The 19,853-nt window shown below is 34.7% G+C and overlaps 1 protein-coding gene across 1 annotated transcript in view; it reads right to left on the bottom strand.

Annotated features, from left to right (window-relative positions):
• Positions 1-19,853, bottom strand: part of Naf1 (nuclear assembly factor 1 ribonucleoprotein) — a 43,379-nt gene that overhangs the window by 5,417 nt on the left and 18,109 nt on the right. Inside the window, exons 4-7 of the mRNA XM_003479333.5 lie at positions 17,694-17,776; positions 8,215-8,375; positions 6,915-6,966; positions 2,955-3,057 (exon numbers count right to left, since the gene is read on the bottom strand). Coding sequence (XP_003479381.1) covers positions 2,955-3,057; positions 6,915-6,966; positions 8,215-8,375; positions 17,694-17,776 — 399 coding nt within the window. The remainder of the gene's footprint in view (positions 1-2,954; positions 3,058-6,914; positions 6,967-8,214; positions 8,376-17,693; positions 17,777-19,853) is intronic.

Below are 19,853 nucleotides of genomic sequence, written 5' to 3'. Positions count from 1 at the left end.
GACTCAACATCAAGAAAACAGTAAGATTTCAAACTCAATGAAAAGGGAAAATCAACCAAGACAACATAAAGATGTTAGAATTAACTAAGACAATGTAGTCACACAAATGCTTCAACAAGACATTATGAACATTTTAAAAAATGAAAATTACAAAGTCTAAGATAAAAGAAGTTAAAAAAAATGTTAGGACAGAACAATATAATAATGAAAATTAAAAACTCAGTTAAATAATACCAAAGAACACTGCTGGAAGACTGACAGTACTTGATCTTAAGTCTTATCACAAACCTGTGGTATTAATAGTGAAATATTGATGAAAGAAAAGAAAAGAAAACAACAACAAAACACACACATCAATGGGACAAGACAGAGAACCCAGAACGAGACCCACTGAAATATAATCAGTATATTTCTGACAGAGGAGGAAAGGAAATTTAATGAGGTAAAGGCAGTTTCTCAACAACTGATACTGGAAACTGGAGCTCCACATGCAAGAAACAATTTAGACTCAAATCTTACCCTTTTATAAGAACTCAAAATGTATCACAGACCTAAATATAAAATGCAAAATTATAAAACTCCTCAAAATGACATAGGGAAAAGGTAGACGACTTTGTGTTCATGGTAACTTTTAGAACAGAGCAAAAAAGACATTGTATTAAAATGGAGATTGATAAATTTCATTAAAATTAAAATTTTTTGTTCAGTGAAAGATATGAAGACAATACACAAGCCATCGTCTGGGAGGAAATATTTACAAAGACATAAAACTACTATAAAAATACACAAAAACCCCTTAAAACTAAACAATAAGAAAAATTAGATTAAAGACCCGTCAAATAATTTGGGCTCCAGTCAAAGATGATGCACTAATGGTAAACAAGGACATGAAAATATGTTCTGTGTCATGTCATCAGAGAAATGTAAGTTAAAACAATGAGAAACCTCAGCTACACAGACCTACTGAAATTCCTATAAAAATCCTAGAAAAACTTTAGCTGACACAGAGAAGATAATCCTGAAATTTACATGGGGAAGGCAAATGAACTAGAAGAGCTGAAATAATTAAAAAAAGGGAATAAGGTCCCAATTATCCTTCTCCCCCAATTTCAAGACTTGCTACATAACTACAACAATCAACATCATTATACTGATACATAATGTTAATGAAAAAAATGCAGAACACAGAAACAGGTCAATACTAATACAGCAAAACTGACTCTTGACAATCGTTTTAAAGGAATTCATTTTAGGAACCATACCTTTTTGCACAAATGGTGCAGACATAAGTAGACATTTATAACCAAAAGAGTGACCATTGATCAAAACATCTTATCCTATTCAAAATTTAAGGTAGATCATGTAAAACAAAAGCTTACAAAAATTGAGTGGAACAAGATAAAACAGAACATGTTTAGGGTTTAAGAGTATGCAAAAAGTTTCTAAATTCCATAAAAGGAAAGCTGATAAACTGGACTTCCTTAAAACTTTTTTCTGCAAGAAACCTTAGAAAAATCAAAAGAAAAGCTATACATATAACAAGTTATATATACATCACATGTCTTACAGAGGACTAATTTCTAAAACATACTTTTAATACAAGTAAAGTAAAAGAAATACAATTAGAAAATATACCATAGACATGAAACAAACATCACTGGAGAAAACGTATAGGTACAGAGCAGATGAACACAAGAAGAGAGGCTCAATACTGCTAGCCATTAGGAAAATGCAAATTAAACCCACAATTAGATATCACTACCCACAAAAGGACTAATGACAACATCTAAAACTGGTGAGAATGATATAGCTGATGAGAATTTAAAATAATATGATCACAGTGAAAAAAACAGTACAGGAGTTGAAAAATTCAGGCTGTGTTACAACTGTTATCTAACAGTAAGTTTACCCCTGCCTATTTGTTCCAGAGAAATGACAATTAGTTTTCATACACAAAAAAATTTACATTAATATTAGTAGCAGCTTTATGTTACATTGAAGAAAACATAAACTCAGATGTACTGAAAGATTAACAATCTGTGATACATTGCCATCATGAGATAGTACTGATACAAAAGGATCTCCAGAAAAGTATGGTCAGTGGTAAGGTAAATCCTCACTTGTAAGACTCCATTTATGTAATGTTCATTTTTTTAAAAAATTAACGATTTTTTATTGGTATATGTATGCAATACACGAAATTTACATTCTAGGGGACTGATACATACATATAATGCACATTAATATTTTTTCATCCTCTTTCTTGAAATGACAACGTATAATAGGGAAGTGCAGAACAGACAGGTGGTTGTCCCAACTTGAGGGAACATAGAAGAAAATAAGCGGAGGCAACAAGCTTTCCCACGATGGAAACTTCACCCATTTTCAGTGAATAAATGCCAGGATTCCTGATTGTGTTACTGTATTTACAAGGTTTGCAAGATACGAAAACTGGAGCAAATAGTGTAAAGGGCACAGAGTATCTCTTCTATTGTTTCTTACAGCTATATATGAATTTACAATTATCTCTCAAAAAGTCTGATTTTAAACAATGGAAAAATTAAGTACGATAAAAAAGGAATGTAGGTTAAAACAAAACTTTAAAAAAAAAGAACATGACTTGCAGTATTAAGCAGTACACACCATTAAATTTTAAATGTAGCAGCAAATAGGTTCCTTAAGAAAAAAAGGGCTGGTAGGTACAGATGACCTGAACAAGGTCTTGCTTGTTTGCTGTTCCTGGAAAGACATTTTTATAGTCTTAGTCTCATAAAACTACCACTGCCTGTTCTTTATGACTGTCCCCTGTCAAACCCCATGCCAAGTTAACACCTCAATGCTAGGTGGACGTGAGAAGATAGACGCAAGCACCCCGGATGGTTCCTTCAGGTTTGTTACTGATACAGGTACACACAAATGAAGATAAAGGGTGACTATATATTGCATTCACTCACCTGGCTCATTAAATTCAGGTTTTAGTTTCTTCCGACCTTGAATCTGAGATTTTTTCCTCTGTTTGGCTTCTTTTTCTTTTTCATCATCACTGAAATCTAATGCCTTGCAGATAAAAATATACAATTTTTATTACATGTATTTGCAATTCAATGTGCATACTTTGAGGTGAGAATAAATCTATTATTTACCAACTGACATGAAAACAAGTTGTCTGTTTCAATTCTATTACCTACTAATAAGTGAATTAATTATATGAGATGTGATTAACAAATTCAGACCACATTTAAATTAAAAAAAAAAGTTCTCAAAGTAAAAGGCACAAGCCCCTCTGTCTTCCCCCTTGCTTTGAATGCACTTATCCCACTCTTGACACTCTTGACACTCTGAGCCCGCTTTTTATTTTATAAGATATGATTAAAAACATGGTAAATGCTGTTGGAATATGCCACCTATCGTGGCTCCTAAAAAAACTTACCGCATGTCTTCATCTATTTCATTCATCCAATCCGCCACCAAAGACTGGGCCACCAGGTTTGCACAGTCTTGTTTGCAGATTGGGAGAATGAAATACAAAAGGCCAGTGTGATCTGTCTATTAGGAAGGAAGCCATAAGAACACAAATGAAGACTCTCACAAGAGGACTTCCACAGCTGCTTTGGAAAGTGGCAGTGTTCAAAGTAAAGGGGACTATTTTGAAGGGATTAATGGTAATGTGTCTTCACCTTAATATGATTTTTCTAACTAAACAATTCACACCTCATACATGTTAACATAGTGGAGGCTTTTTGATAAATGTCTACTGAATATTAATGCAAGTCATTAATCACAATGAGCAGTCAAGGGTTGGTTTTATATCTTAATTCACAGAAAATTTCAAATCAGCGTAGCCAAATGCCACTATTTAAACTTCTCCAGATAAGGGTATTCCTGGTTAAGAAGTCTGACCTCCAGATTTACCGTTATCACCAGCTGCCAAAGGAAGCAGTCAAAATTAAACATTTTCATATACCACTGGATTCAACATAAAATAAAAACCCTGTTCCATGACTCATTCACTCAAAAATATACACATACCCATTATATGCCAGCCCTGTTCTAAATTCTTTACAAGATTAATTCTTCACAGGTATACAGTATTAATTTCTCTTATAATTTAATTTCAAATAGCAAAACCTATAAAGAAAGGGAAAGTAACAGTATAAAAAATCATAGGGATACTATTTATTCTGGACTGAGGAAAAGGGCTTTCATAAGAGATGTATGAACTGAGTTTTATGAGGACCTCACATTAACTTAGAAATATAAAATCCACTGTAACTAAGAATTGGGCTTCACAGCATACCAGAAAAGATTCACAATGGCATGATTTCTTGTATTTCAGGTATTTTTTTTATTAACACTGGAAAAGAGATATGTTTCATATAAAAAAGACTGTGTAGGCAATGTATACATTTTAAAATAAATATAAAAGTCTGTGTATGGAATTCTCAGCATGGCCTTGATAAAATACACTCTTAGATCAAATCCCCCATAAGCTAGCAGTACACATACCTCAGAATCTATAATCAAATTTTTAAACATCAACTAATTTTAGTGCTTTCAAGAGGCTGACTTTTTATTATTAATGCATTAAGATTTTTAAATTCAGGTAAAACATGGTTATCTGCTGGACACCAGAAAATACAGAGATCACATAGAAGGCATTTTCTTTGAATTGGTCAGTCAAATGGAAAAACAGATAAACCAATGATATAATGAACAAGTACTGTGGTTTAGTGCTACAGGATCATGAGACTTGATAAAGAAAAAACGAAAAAGGAAAGGGAATAGGCCTTGGGATGGATAACTCAAGCTAGATATCTAATGAGGAATTAGCCATAGAAAGAAGGGAGGGGAAGCCATCAATGAATGCAAACAACATGTGCAGATGCAGGTGCATGAAGGAACACAGTATATACAGAAAGTGAAATAGCTGTGTAAGGCAAATTGAAGGTTTTTCTGTAGCAAAATCAGAGAAAATGAAAGTAAAGATTACTGCCATGACCCGCATAGCGTGCATAGTCCGGAGAGAGGTGATGGGAGATTAAGACAAGACCCATAATAAAAGGAAAGCCAGGACCGAGTGGGATGTGGTCTCTGATGGAGAGGCAGTGATGCCATCCTGGCACCAGCATCTTTACTTATACAAAGTGAAAAGGGGAAGTGAGGACGGGATCTACAGTAAAAGGTCTCTGTTTTATGAGAACATGGCAACTGAAGCATTTTCTGAGCTGCCTGTGCCGCAGTTAACAGGAAGGAACACCAAGGCCAGACACCTGCTGATATACAAATCAGCTAGAGATCAACTAGTCTGCACAGTCTGCCAAGGGCAGCCCATGTCTTGGACTGGCTTCGCTCTAGTCCCATCGACTTGTTTAATATGGCTCGCACCTCTGCGCTCCATGCTCTCAGAGCTGGCCTTGCTCCAGCCCTGAACGTGTGGTCAATCTCCAGCTCAGCTGCTCCTCACAGATCATTAAACCATTTTTAATCACTGTGCACCATCTCAAGAACAAGGGAAATTAAAAAGTTTTAATTGAGAATAGTTAGGCTCCAGTAAATGTTATGCAAGCCCAACATTTTCACAGCTCATAATCTCTACAATTTTCTTTTATATGTAAACTTCCCACTTTCAATGTACATAATTTTTTGTTTTTTATTTTTAGGCTAAACCTAACAAATTTTAATCTGTGATTAGAATCAGGTAGCAATTCTGGACTACCTAATGATAATAACTACTACAAAATTAGAACATATTTCATGATCCATTCTGCAATGTACAAAACACAATGAATGAAACATAAGGATTTAATTCTGTATCTAATCTAATTGTCCAATTCCATAAGCAACTAACAGTATCATAATAAATAACTTAAATGCTTAGGTCTAAAACAACAGGGACATATAAAGAGTATCTTGACATCACAAGAGATATATTTTAAGATCTATGTGAATGTTCAAATACTTTTAAAACATAAAAATTCAGTAATAAAATATTCTAAACATAACTATGTTGGGTGAATATAAGGAGCAATAATAGGAATCACATGTATGTGTCACATCCAGTGGAAAACACTTTCATTTCAATGTACAAGATATTAAACTAGAATCGCTCACTGGTTAAGTGACTCAGACCTGTATAAAACAGGCCTATAAGGGTAGAATAAACCTGATTTATGTTTCATCAGAATTAAAAATTAACACAGATTATGATCTTTGACATTGCCTGAGAACATATAAAATAAAGTTATATCTGCAAATACTAAAAACTGTAATATTGTACTGAAACAATTTTTTTCAGAACTGAGCAAAACTGAGTGAGAATTAGCTTAAAAATTTCCATAATTAGGGCTGGGGATTTAGCTCAGCGGCATAAGCGCCTGCCTTGCAAGCAGGCAGTCGTGAGTTCAATCCCTGGTACCGATAAACACGAAAAGGACAAAAAAAAAAAAAAAAGAAAAAGAAAAAAAAATTCCATAATTAACCAACTACTACATAATTCACTCACTTATATATTATTCCCAAATTAACTTCACACTTCTAGAAGGACTAGATTATCACTCCACCTTGAAGGATAAAACTATCTTGCTAACAGACACAAAAAGAAAACCAAGTGGTCTTTTTTAAAGAAGGTAATCATATTGTAAAATAGGGGGAGGTAGACAGCTTCTAATGATTTTCCAGCTCCAAAGGAAGGGCAACTTACTAAAAGTATTTCTGTAAATGTTTTCATTTTCTATAATTAATTTATTAAACTGAATAGAATATTTTAAATAGTGATTATCTTTATTAACAAAGTAGATTATTAACAAAATAGATTAAAAATACAAAATTTCAAGGCCGGTGATATGGTAATAATTATTACAAATTATTAAAATGCCCTACTTGATAAAATACTGATTATAAACACTTATACTTACATCTGGTGGTGGCTCCTGGTCATTCTTCCATGATGCATCTGATCCCCTATCCCTATAAACAAGTCAAAAAAGGATTTATTTATTTATCTATTTATTTTCTGAGACACAGCTTTGCTATGTAGCACAGGCTAGTCTCAAACTCACAGAGATTCTTTCACGTCAGCCTCCCTGAGTACTAGGATTACAGGCCTGTACCACTACACCCGCCCGCTAAAAAGGGTTTATTGATAAGACTCTGTTAGGTAATTAAAACAGTATGAAAAATACTGAAGTACAAGACAGGAGTTCAAACTTAAATTCTGTAATACCTATCAACAAAAATATAACAGCATGTATGTCCTTTTCCTATAGTACCAAGTAGCACACCATTTATGTGTCCTTCACTTTGTTTTAAGTAATGTGGTAAGCTTATAGACTCATGAAATATTACGATTAGAGAATGAATATGTGAATCCAAAGCTGTAGCATGTAGACAGAGTGCTTTTGTAGATCTCTTAAATTTTATTTCCTGATACCTGAAGTTTATATAAAACTGTTATTCAAAACAAAAAAAAAGGTCAAAGGAAACTTCAACCTGATGACTTCGCTTTTATTTGTATAACTCCTACGTGCAGTACTATAACATACAATGGAACGTAAAACTACAGTACTGTACAGTCAGCAAAAATTACAGCAAAGTGTACCAAAAGGACATTGAGGCTCTACAAACAAGACACACAGAGCTGTACAAAGAAAGAAAGAAAGAATACAGATTATAAGTCCAAATTGTGTGCCCTGGTTGTAGGTCCTAACTGTTGTTAAACTGTTATTCTGTGTCATTAAATGGGGAATATTTGTGTTAAGTTCCCCTAATAGATCCTAAAACGCATGGTCAGGTGTTGCTTCAGAAGGACGACCTAACTTTCCAGTCCTTTGCATTATGTTTATTTCTTTGCACGTGAAGTTCAAATAAAGAAAAAACTGTTCCTATTATCTAAAGTATGTCTAATAAGTATTTTCAGAAAACCTTTTCAGTTACCTGTTTTAAGCTATTCTGTTAAAGCTAAATAAATGGCATATCCACAGCAACATCTTAAAATTCAAGCCAGAATGAAATGTTATTTAAGACATCATTCTAAAACATTTAAAAATATGACTTTCACGTTTATTTTTCTTATCAGCAGTTATTTAGGAAAACCTTATGGAGCTTAAATAATTTTGGTACAATATTCCTTTCATATTACTTTCAACGTACATCAAGTACTCTTACAATAGAAAATGTCAGATAGGTAAACAGCTCATATATCAATAGGGTACTTACTGTTTAAGCTTTTCTGTAAAAACATACTGGGTAAAATCTTTCATTGATGGAGCAAAATACATAGTCTCCTTTATTTTAATACCTTTACTTTCAATGTGATCTGAAGAATTAAACCGCAACACATAAAACGGATGTGCCACAGGTCCAAATATCTCAAATATCTGTAAAACAGAAATATACTTTTTTTAACATGTAAAACAATGACTTGTAAGTTAGTAATATCTAAAAATACCACTGATAGTTGCTAAAAGAAGACAACTTTGTCTCAGTTAAGAGCAATAAATCATTTATCTTTAACTTTCCCCCATACATGCAAACACGTTTTATGAGACTAAGAATCAACCCCAGGATGTTTACACTAAGCTACATTCCAGTCCAATTTTATTTTTTATTTCATATCACTGTGGTTAAATATTTTTGTTCACAGTGAAGAACAGGAAAAAGGATGTATAACATTGTATTACTGTGAAGGTAAAACTAGTGTCTCTAGGGGCTGGGGATTTAGCTCAGCGGCATAAGCGCCTGCCTTACAAGCAGACAGTCATGAGTTCGATCCCCGGTACCGATAAAAAAAGGAAAAAGACAAAAAAAAAAAAAAAAAAAAAAAAACACAAAAAACTAGTGTCTCTATTAAATATTCTTATAATCTAAATAAAAGACATTCAATTTCATATTTTTATCAATGGTTGGTTGTATAGATACTCTTTAATCCTGCCCGTTCCGTAATTTGATGAATTATTTAAAAGCGCTTAGATACATAATTGTGTATTTTTCAAATACCTTAATTTACTAAGCTATCTTACAGGCTATAATATTCATCTCTATTGATGATTATGCCACACAGCTAAATTTTACATATGTATCTGGCTCCTTTCAAACACAAAAAACAGAGGAGCTAATTATTATTAGTTATGATGACAGCACATGAGGAATATAAAAATCTCAGTTTAGAGGTTTCTATCAGCATAGTGTCGGGTATTATTGAAATTAATTAACCATCTAAGCTATTAAAAGAAGGCAACACTCATGAAAAACACAAGCAAAAATGGGAGAAAAAAATCAGGTTTTTCACATTCAGAAAATCAGGAACTATGTTTTCCATGCCACTTCTCTGTTACTACTTTCTTTTTTTTTTTTAATTTTATTTAAAAGGAAAAAGAGAAAAAACAAAACAAAACAAAGTGGTTTAAGGGTACAAGTAATACAGAACTACAAAAAAAAAAAAAAAAAAAAACAGTAAGAAATCACCAGTTAATAGATTACATATTATCATCCTAGAGATAGTTGCTCAAATCACAGTATCAAAGCATACAAAGTGGACATTCAAACAGTGAGACTGCAAACAGCTGTGTTCAATCCAACCAAAACATTAATATGTGATCCAACCAAAAACATTAATATGGTCAGCTATTTAACACTCCTAAACACACTTGCTGTTGTATCCTTTTGAGTTCTTTTATTCCCTCTCTTTTTTACAACAAAATTTACACATTTTGGATTTTATTACTCCTTAGTTCTTATTACTTGTTTTTTTTGGGAGAGACTAAAGTCAAATATGGCAAAACAAAGCTGTCAGTCGAAACCAAGGATAGACATAGCACATGATGTAAAACAGAGTACAAGGTTATCAACAATGTTTATCAACAATGTCTCTTGTTTCCTTAAAAAGAATTGTCTATCTCATTGGATATTATAAAGTTGAACAAAACAGTAGAGAACAAGGCTGATAAAACTTAAACATTGTAAACATTACAGGACTTCCAAAGGAGACAATAGTCAAACCAGAATGGGCATCTTAGTGAATCTTATTGCCTTCAAAGTAGTTGCCTATACCCTCAAACTTGATACTATCATACAGAATGGAACAGAGTGTAATCAGTCAAAACAAGATAGTGGGACTATTATGGGACTTCAAAACAAGTTAATAGGAAATCAAAAAAAAGTTACTATTATACATCCTGCTAATTTTTTAAATTTTTACCCTTAATTAAAAAAACATAAAAAAATAAAATAACTTTTTAATGAATAAGGGAGAGATTGAGATAAAACAGGACATAACAATGTAACAATACAGGTCAAAGCATAACTGTTTCAGCAACCTAGTGCTTCACCACCAAATAACCCGACTTATTGTAGTTACCATAGTGTCTTTTTCCTTGAAATATTTGAATAAAACTTCATATACTATAGCTTCAAATATTTCCATATCAAGAAGCCCAGAATAAAGCCTTTCCAATTAATAAGTGAAAACTTTATAAGGCATCAAGGCCACATAATGGGGAATCATGACTTTTATATATTTGAATCATTACTTACATTAGGGAAACTATTCGGTATTCATACATGCGAGATTGATTTATTTCACTTATGAGTATGGTCTCAAGCTGCGCCCATTTATTGATAAATATCTCAATGTGATCCTTCTTTATAGCTGAATAATACTCCATTGTATAGGAATACTAGACAACTTTTTTATCCATTCCTCAGTTGATGGACACTTGGGTTGTTTCCAAGATCTGGCGATTACAAATTGTGCTGCTATAAACATACGTGCACACATATCACTGTGGTATGATGCTTTCAGTTCTTCTGGGAATATTCCTAGAAGTGGAATAGCTGGAATAAATACGACTTCCAATCCCAGCTTTTTGAGAAATCTCCAGACTGATCTCTACAAAGGCTGCACCAGTCTACACTCCCACTAACAGTGTAGGACAGTTCCTTTTCCCCCCACAGCCTCTCCAGCATTTGTTGTTGTTGGTTTTCTTGATCCTGGCCATTCTTTCAGGAGTGAGATGGTATCTCAGGGTGGTTTTACTTTGCATTTCTCTAAAGACCAACGATGATGAACATTTTTTCATGTATTTATTTGGCATTTGCATTTTTTCATCTGAGAAGTGCATATTCATCTCAGATGCCCATTTTTTGGATTGGATCTTTGAATTTTGGGGGTCTGAGTTTTTTTTTAATTCTTTATATGTTTTAGACAAGAGTCCCTTGTCTGAGAGAGTTCACTAAAATCTTTTCCCAGTTTGTGGGTTTTCTTTTCACTATGCTGGAGGTTTCTTTTGACATGCAGAAACTTTTTAATAAGAAGTGGTCCCAGTTATTGATTCTGGGAAGTATTTCCCATGCGGTTTGAGTCCTGTTCATGAATTCTCTACCTACTCCTATGTCTTCAAGGTTTCTACCCAATTTGGCTTCCAATAGATTTAGTGTTTCTGTTTTAATACTCAGATCTTTGACCCACTTAGATTTTAATTTAGTACATGGTGATAGACTTGGGTCTAGCTTCAGTATTCGGCAAATGGAGAGCCAGTTTTTCCTGCACCATTTATTAAAGAGACTGTCATTCTTCCAGTGAACCTGCCTGGCTCCTTTATCAAAGATAAGGTGGTTAAGTGTGTTTGTAGTTGTGGTTGTATCTTCTAATCTATTGCATTGATCTTCGGCTTTGTTTTGATTCCAATACCATGTTGATTTTACTACTGTTGCTTTGTAGTATAACTTCAAGTCAGAGATTGTGATGCCTCCTGCTTTTTGCTGCTTAGAATTGCCTTTGCTATTCTAGGTCTCTTCTGGTTCCAGATGAAATTTAGGAGTGATTTCTCTAGATCTATAAGGTATGTTTGTGATATTTTTATTGAGACTGCATTGAATCTGTATAACAGTTTTGGGAAAATGGCCATTTTCACAATGTTTGTTCTTCCTATCCATGAGCAAGGGATGTCTTTCCATTTTCTAAGATCGTTTTCAATTTCTTTTTTCAGTGTATTATAATTTTCACTGTATAAGTCTTTCACTTCTTTCGTAAGAGTAATTCCTAAATATTTCATTTTTTTGCTTGCTAATGTGAAGAGTGTAGTTTCTCTTATTTCCCTCTCTGTGATTTTGTTGTTCGTGTATAGGAATGCTATTGATTTCTGAGTACTGATTTTGTATCCAGCCACATTACTGAATTCAGTAATTTTATTTATTGTATCTAAGTGTCTTGCAATTGTAATTTATTGTATCTAAGAGTCTTGCAATGGAGCTTAGGGGGTCTTCTATGTAGAGTATCATGTCATCTGCAAACAATGATAATTTAACTTCTTTTCCTATCTTTACCCCTTTTATTTCTCTCTCTTGCCTAATTGCTCTGGCTCATGCTTCCAGTACTATATTAAATAGGAGTGGTGATAAAGGACATCCTTGTCTTGTGCCTGATTTTAAAGTAAAAGCTTTCAATTTTTGGCCTTTTAGTATGATACTGGCTGTTGGTTTGTCTTACACAGCCTTTATTATATTGAGGTAAAGACCATCTATTCCAATTTTCTGTAAAGTTATTATCATGAATAAATGTTGGACCTTATCGAAGGCTTTTTCTGCATCTATAGAAATGATCATGTGATTCTTACTTTTGGCTTTATTGATATGGTGGATTACATTTATTGATTTACGTATGTTGAACCATCCTTGCGTTCCTGGGATGAATCCCACTTGGTCATGGTGTATAATCTTCTTGATTTGCTGCATCCTATTTGCCAATATTTTATTGAGGATTTTTGCATCTGTGTTCATTAGGGAGATCGGTCTATAGTTCTCTTTTATAATTGGGTCTCTCTCAGGTTTTGGTACTAGATTAATATTTGCTTCCAGGAATGACTTAGGACGGATTTGCTTCCCTTTCAATTTCTTTGAATGGTTTCAGGAGTGTTGGCATTAGGTCTTCTTTGTATGTCTTGTAGAATTCTGCAGTGAATCCATCTGGGCCTGGGCTCTTCTTTGTAGGTAAGGACTTAATTACATTTTCAATTTCATTAACAGAGATTGGGTTATTCAACAGTTTTACATCCTCTTGATCTAGCTTTGGTACTTCATATGTTTCTAAGAATCTGTCTATTTCTTCTGTGTTATCAAACTTTTGAAAGTAGAGGTTTTCGAAATAGGTGTTGATGATCTTCTGTATTTCTATTAGGTCTGTAGTGATTTCACCTTTTTCATTTCTTATTGCACGAATTTGAGCTTTTTGTTACCTTTTTAAAATAAGGTTGGCTAGGGGCTTATAGATTTTATTTATTCTTTCAAAGAACCAACTCTTTGATTCGTTGATTCTTTGGCTTGTTTTCTTAGTCTCTATTGCATTGATTTCTGCTCTGATTTTTATAATTTCCTATCTTCTTTTGGCTTTGGGCTTGACTTGCTCTTCTTTTTCTAGCTGTTTGAGGTGTAGCATCAAGTTATTTATTTGTATTCGTTCTGTTTTCCTGATGTGGGAACTCAGTGCAATAAATTTTCCTCTGAGGACGGCTTTCATTGCATCCCACAAATTCCGGTAAGTTGTATCTGCATTTTCATTTTCTTTTAGGTATTGTTTAATTTCTTCTGTGACCCACTGATTACTGAAGAGTATGTTATTCAGTTTCCATGTGTTTGCGGGATTTTTGCAGTATCTTTTATCTTTAATTTCTAATTTCAGAGCGCTATGATCCGATAACATGCAAGCGATGATTTCAACTCTTTTGCATTTGTTTAAATATGTTCTGTGAGCTAATACATGGTCTATTTTAGAGAATGATCCATGTACTGCTGAGAAGAAGGTGTACTCTGATGTTGTTGGGTGGAACATTCTGTATATGTCTATCAAATCCATTTGTTCGCAGGTGTGATTCAGTTCTATTTCTTTGCTCATTTTCTGTCTGGTTGATCTGTCCCTTAGTGTCAATGGCGTATTAAGGTCTCCTGTTACAATTTTGTTACTGATAATTTGAGTTTTCATTTCCGTTAATAGTTGTTTTATATAACTGGGTGCTCTGGAGTTTGGTGCATATATATTTAAGATAGCTATCTCTTCCTCTTTGGGTTTTCCTCTTATGTATGTAGTGACCTTCTTTGTCCTTTATGGTCATTGTTGGTTTAAAGTTCACATTGTCTGCAAACAGAATGGCTATTCTTGCCTTTTTTTTGGATTCCTGTTGCATGAAGTATTGTTTTCCATCCTTTGACTTTCAGTCTGTGAGTATCCTTCTGGGTTAGATGGGTTTCCTGTAAACAGCATATGGTTGGATTTTGTTTCTTGATCCATTCTGCTAGTCTGTTTCTTTTGATTGGTGCATTGAGACCATTTACATTAATGGTTATTACTGTTATATGCTGGTTTATTATTGACATGTTATCTCTCTGCTGTTGCATCTTTATCTTTCCGTTCCGTTTAATTATCTGCTTTGCTTAGTGGATTTTTTCCTTTGTGTATCTAAACTGTCTTTCAATATTTTTTTGCAGGGTTGGTTTGGTGATCATGAAGTCCTTCAGCTGTTCTCTGTCATGGAAGTATCGCATTTCACTATCAATTTTGAATGATAGTTTTGCAGGATATACCAGTCTAGGTTGGAAATCATTTTGCTTTAGGATCTGGAATACTTCACTCCATGCTCTTCTTGACTTTATTGTTTGTGCTGAGAAGTCTGCTGTGATTCTGATAGGTTTTCCTTTATAAGTGATCTGTCTTTTCTCTCTGACAGCTTTTAATAATCTATTCTTGTGTTGGATTTCTGGGATGGTGATTATTATTATATGTCTGGGTGTAGTTTTATTTTGGTTATGACCATTTGGAATTCTATATGCGTCACTGATCCTGATGTTGGTTTCTGATCTCATGCTTGGGAAATTTTCAGCTATCACTTCTCTAAATATCCTCTTGACATCCTTTATGTTGTCTCCTCCTTTTTCATTAATCCCTATCATTCTTATGTTATTTTTCTTTGCATCGTCTTGCAGTTGTTGAATTGTTGTCTCCTGATTCCTTATTTTTAAAAGATCTTTCCTTTCCTGTTCACTAGCTGCAATCCTGTCTTCAAGTTCTGAAATTCTATCTTCACTTTCATTAAGGCGGTTTTTACAACTTCCAGTGAGTTTTTTATTTCCTGTATATCTCTGTGCATCTGCATTATGTATTCTGTTTGTTTCTTATTTTGCTCGTCTAGGGATTCTATCTTTTTGTTTAGTTCCTCCAATTTTTTATCTGTGTTTTCTTTAGATATATTCAGAATCTCTTTCATTTCTTCTTTTACCTGGGAGATTATTTCGAGTTTGAATTTCTTTAAAGCTTCCTGGAGTTGCTTGTTAATTTCAGTAGGTATTGTGTCCGATATTTGAGGTGAATGGCATATATTTTCGTCTATATACATTGCTCCTAGGGTTTCTTGAGATGGGCTGGAGGTTTGAGGTTGTAATGTGGTCTTTCATTTTGTCATTTTCTTATATTTCTGTGTTTCAAGTGTTATTTGAAAGCTTCCCCAGGGTCTGTTGGAAATCCCCTTCTATGTTTGCAGCTCCTGAGACTCTGGCACCCCGTTACCCCAAGCCACTGGGCCTATAGAACCAATGGCCCTCCTCTGTCTGTTCAGAACTCTGCAGTTCCAGATAAGCTGGGCCTCAGGGACACTGTGCGCCCACCTGCCCGTTGGAAGCTCCACAGCTCTCCAAGCGCAGCCGGGATGCGGAGGCGAATGTAGATGCCTCAAACCCACCTCTCAAATTCACTGCACCCAGAAGCCTGGAGGGACTCGAACAGTCTGGGCTTTGGGCAGAGTGAGCTGAGCACTCACCATAGGCTGCAGGGCCTCTGGAACCTGCGATCCTCCCCTGCTTACTGAGATATCCACAGTCCTCCAGACACACAGGGAGGCTGATGCAGCCGCCCCAGATCTGCCCAGCCCCTCCTCTGCACACCGATGGTGAGGTGCAGGAGTCCTAAACAGGATAGCGTGCACCTGCCTACTTATTGGAAGCTTCATAGTTCTCCAAGTGCAGCCGGGATGGGGAGGCGAGTGTAGAGGCCTCAAACCCACTTCTCCACTTCACTGCACCCGGAAGCCTGGAGGGTCCTGAACAGTCTGGGCTTTGGGCAGAGTGCACTCAGCACTCACCACAGGCCACAGGGCCTGCGGAATCTGCGATGCTCCACTACCCGCTGAGACATCCACAGTCCTCCAAACACACAGGGAGGCTGATGCAGGCACCCCAGATCCGCCCCGTTACTACTTTCTTGAAGATAAGACATGTTTTGTTGCTAAAAGCAGTAGATTGGTTTAAGAGACCAATGGATAGGAGCAGCTGCTCACAACATAATCACACATTCACTTCCCATTCCTTTCCCTTGCACCATGGCTATGATTCAGCCTTAACCCCTTAAAAAGGCAAGAGCAGTAAATGTTGGATTGTACATTTTAGAACTCTTCCTATTCATCAAAAGTTCTGAGACCTGTATGTGTAATAAACATACTAAGTGTTAAGTAACTGAAAGGAACAAAAAAAAAGCATGCTTTAGACACTACAAGTCTTCTTTCCCTTCATGATCTTCTGCAAAAAATTGCAAAAAAAAAAAAAATTACTGCTTGACTAGTGAATTTTGATATTAACTTTGTAACAGAGTGACCCACTGTTTTGTTAAATTGGCCTATCAACCTACAAAACTTATGGAGATGGTAAGTGATAGGACTAATAAAAACCTGACCTATTTCTGAATCACATTACAAAGCCACATGTGATAGTGTACACCTGAAATCCCAGCACTTGGGAGGTGGAAGCAGGAGGACTGCCATGAGTTTGAGGCCAGCCAGGGCTACATAATGAGTTCATGGCAGCCTAAACTATATAAGCTGAGTCTGTTTCAAAAAAATAAAATCAGGAAAAAGTGCAGAAAAGGAAAAAGTCAGTTAGGATGACCCAGTATATAGTGCAACGTATCTGCTTTTTCCTGATTTAACTTAAACTAATTTTATCAGCTGAAACACAAGACTGTGTAAAGTACAGCGGGGCACACAGACGTTAATAAAACTATCCCATGTAACATGAAACAAACACTTGGTTAGTACTCACATTCTTGTTTTCAGAAGGTTTTACAGTCTCTACTGCTCAGGATTGCCTACTTGCTTGGTAGTGTGGTTTTCTACACTAAAGATAAACATGTAGGCTTGTTCCACTAGGAAGATGTTAAAAGGGACCCAACCACATGGTGGTTCCATGTTTCTAAGTCCTTAGCTTGTACTGACAGTGACATTTCCCTCCTGTCACCAAAATCTGTTCCCACCTGAAAGATTCCACACAAGACAGCCAAGTCTAACATGTTTGAGAGCCACTACTAACAGGGGCTCACCAACTAAAAATGGTTACTACAGTAATACAGAAAATCTTTACATGGCTCCAAAGGCCTGGCAAGAAAGAACTGTCTTACTCTATAATTAGACCTACTGCTTAGCAAAGTGCCTGGTAAACATTAGCAAAGAATTCTACATAACTATGTAACAACTTAAACATGGAAGATGAATAAGCCAATTTAGAGACAGCCACTAAGTACTGAAGGAAATCAAGAATGTGTTAAAGTTGAGAACTCTACATTGTTCATCTAACAAAATTAATAAACTCTGCTTAGAACCAATAGAAAGAAACATCAACCTAAGATATAGAATAATTTGTATCATTTGAATTTTTTAACAAACCTTTCCTGCTGCTTGTCGATCACTTTTAAAAATTACAGTCTCTTCATTAACTGGAGGTAGGTTACTCATAGATTCGATTATTACTGAAAAATTAAAGCAAATGTCATTTCAAGATTTAATCAGAACATAATATAGAAATACAGTAAGAATTTAAGCTTAATCCCAACGTAAGTTAAAATAAATTTGATGAAAATAATCTCTCCAATAAAAAATTATCAAATAGCACAGAGAAATGGATTATAAATATTTCAATACAAATATTCCAAGAAAAATACTGAGCTTTAAAAGAGAAAATTCAAATCACCCTTTAAAGTGTCATCATATTCGAGCAATATATATTTCGGAAGCAGCGTTTACCAACAATAGTATCATCACATTTAATAACAAAACTCCTATTCTGTAAGTTAGTCTTGTTTTTTACTCTATAGTTCTTCCCTATAAAGCACTGGTTATTTATGAGTAAATAAATGAGGCAGTTGGGTTAATGTTTAATGAAACATCATCTTTGAAAAGAGAAGTAGCAGTGACAGACTTCACAGTAGCTGTCATCATTGTATTTAACTTTGCTCCTTAAAAACAAAAAGAGTATTTTCCATTTGGTTTAGCACAGTCTCCAACTCTTTTAAGTGTCGAAGTACTAATCTACGACGGCAAAGACGGACAGACACATACACATTCTTGAACAATTAGCAATTGGGGAATAAAATATGTATGTCAGCTCAGATTATTAAAATTAATTCAAAGAATTTTTTGTACTCCAATTAATTTCTAAGTTACTGCTTGTTAGTTCTGAATACACATATAAATAACAGATCATGGGTCAACATTTTTTGAATAGAATCTGCTTCTCGTCAGATTAGTAACAACAGTACAGGGTAAAAATTCATTTGTAATCATGACTCCTCCCCTAGTTCCTTGCTCTAAAAGTCAAACTACAGAAAACGAAAGGTTGCCTAATCCAATCCTCTCACTTTATAGAAAGATTAAAAAAAGGACTCAAGATGTCTGCATTGGCACATAGGAAGCTCCAGAAACAGCATCAGGGCCTTGTTCTCGAGCTTTCCATATCACACTATGCATCTCTTTCTACAGACCCGTTCGTTATCTGATGATTCTGGCAGCAGGCAGTAACAGGGAGTTGGGTATAAATAAACTTAAGAGTCCGTATCACATACTGACAAAAAGTGTTCAAGGTCGTCAAACTCATACGCTGAAAGTATGCACTAGGACGTGGTGGCAAACCTACAGCAGGTATGCCAAGCAGGGTGTTGGTATCACTGAAAGCTCTGAGAGGTTTGCCATCACTGTTCTAGGCAAGACCATGAATTCTGTGATATTTCTCAACTTCTAACTTGATGGATAATAACTGATTAACCTCTTGTATTTTCCAAACTAAAGCAAAACAAAATCACAGGATGGCATACGGAACTACAGAGTACAATGTCAAATTATTATTTTTTTCAAATTTAGATTATTTGAGGTCAAAGATTATGCCTAATACACGAGTATTTCTTTTTTTGTAATTTGGTTAAAATGATGTTACATATTTTATGCTTTCAAAATACAACAGTATACAACAGCAGCATGTGTTGATTTTGACTTTTTCTCTTTATTACTCCCAGGATAGAACTGTTATACTTTTGCAATGTATTAATCCTAATTGTATCTTTAAAAAGTATTACTGTATCATATAATTGGTATACCAATTTATCTGTATACACTCAATCTAATACTTAACTGATATAATCAAGCCATATTGTTTAATTTGTCTATGCATATTATTAAATACCACAAGTAATTAAAATACTAAGAAATGCAATAACCTGGAAATGATGCAGTTTTAATTATCACAATTTTTGTAAGATATTTCTTCTTAATTTAAATTCTAAACTACAAAGTCTAAATTACAAAATTATGGTGTCTATTTTTAAAAAATACTGACATGGAAATAATTAGAAAAGGTAAAAGGATAATACTCTATTTCAACCAACGACTCATATTACTGATCATTGAATAAATGACTTAATTGTTCTGTGTTCTCAGGATCTATAAACTAAGAGGGTCAAGAAACATTTAGCTTCTTTTCCTCATTCAAAAATCTTATGACTGCTGGTTGTAGTCTCAGCTGTATTTTGCTACAAGAGCTAAGGGGACCCAAAT

This window comes from Cavia porcellus, unplaced genomic scaffold, assembly GCF_034190915.1.
Source record: "Cavia porcellus strain 051 isolate PalLab524CR breed Dunkin Hartley unplaced genomic scaffold, mCavPor4.1 scaffold_24, whole genome shotgun sequence".
Classification (NCBI taxonomy): Eukaryota; Metazoa; Chordata; class Mammalia; order Rodentia; family Caviidae; genus Cavia; species Cavia porcellus.
Note: the sequence above shows the minus strand (reverse complement) of the source record. Positions and strands in the feature narration are given on the sequence as shown.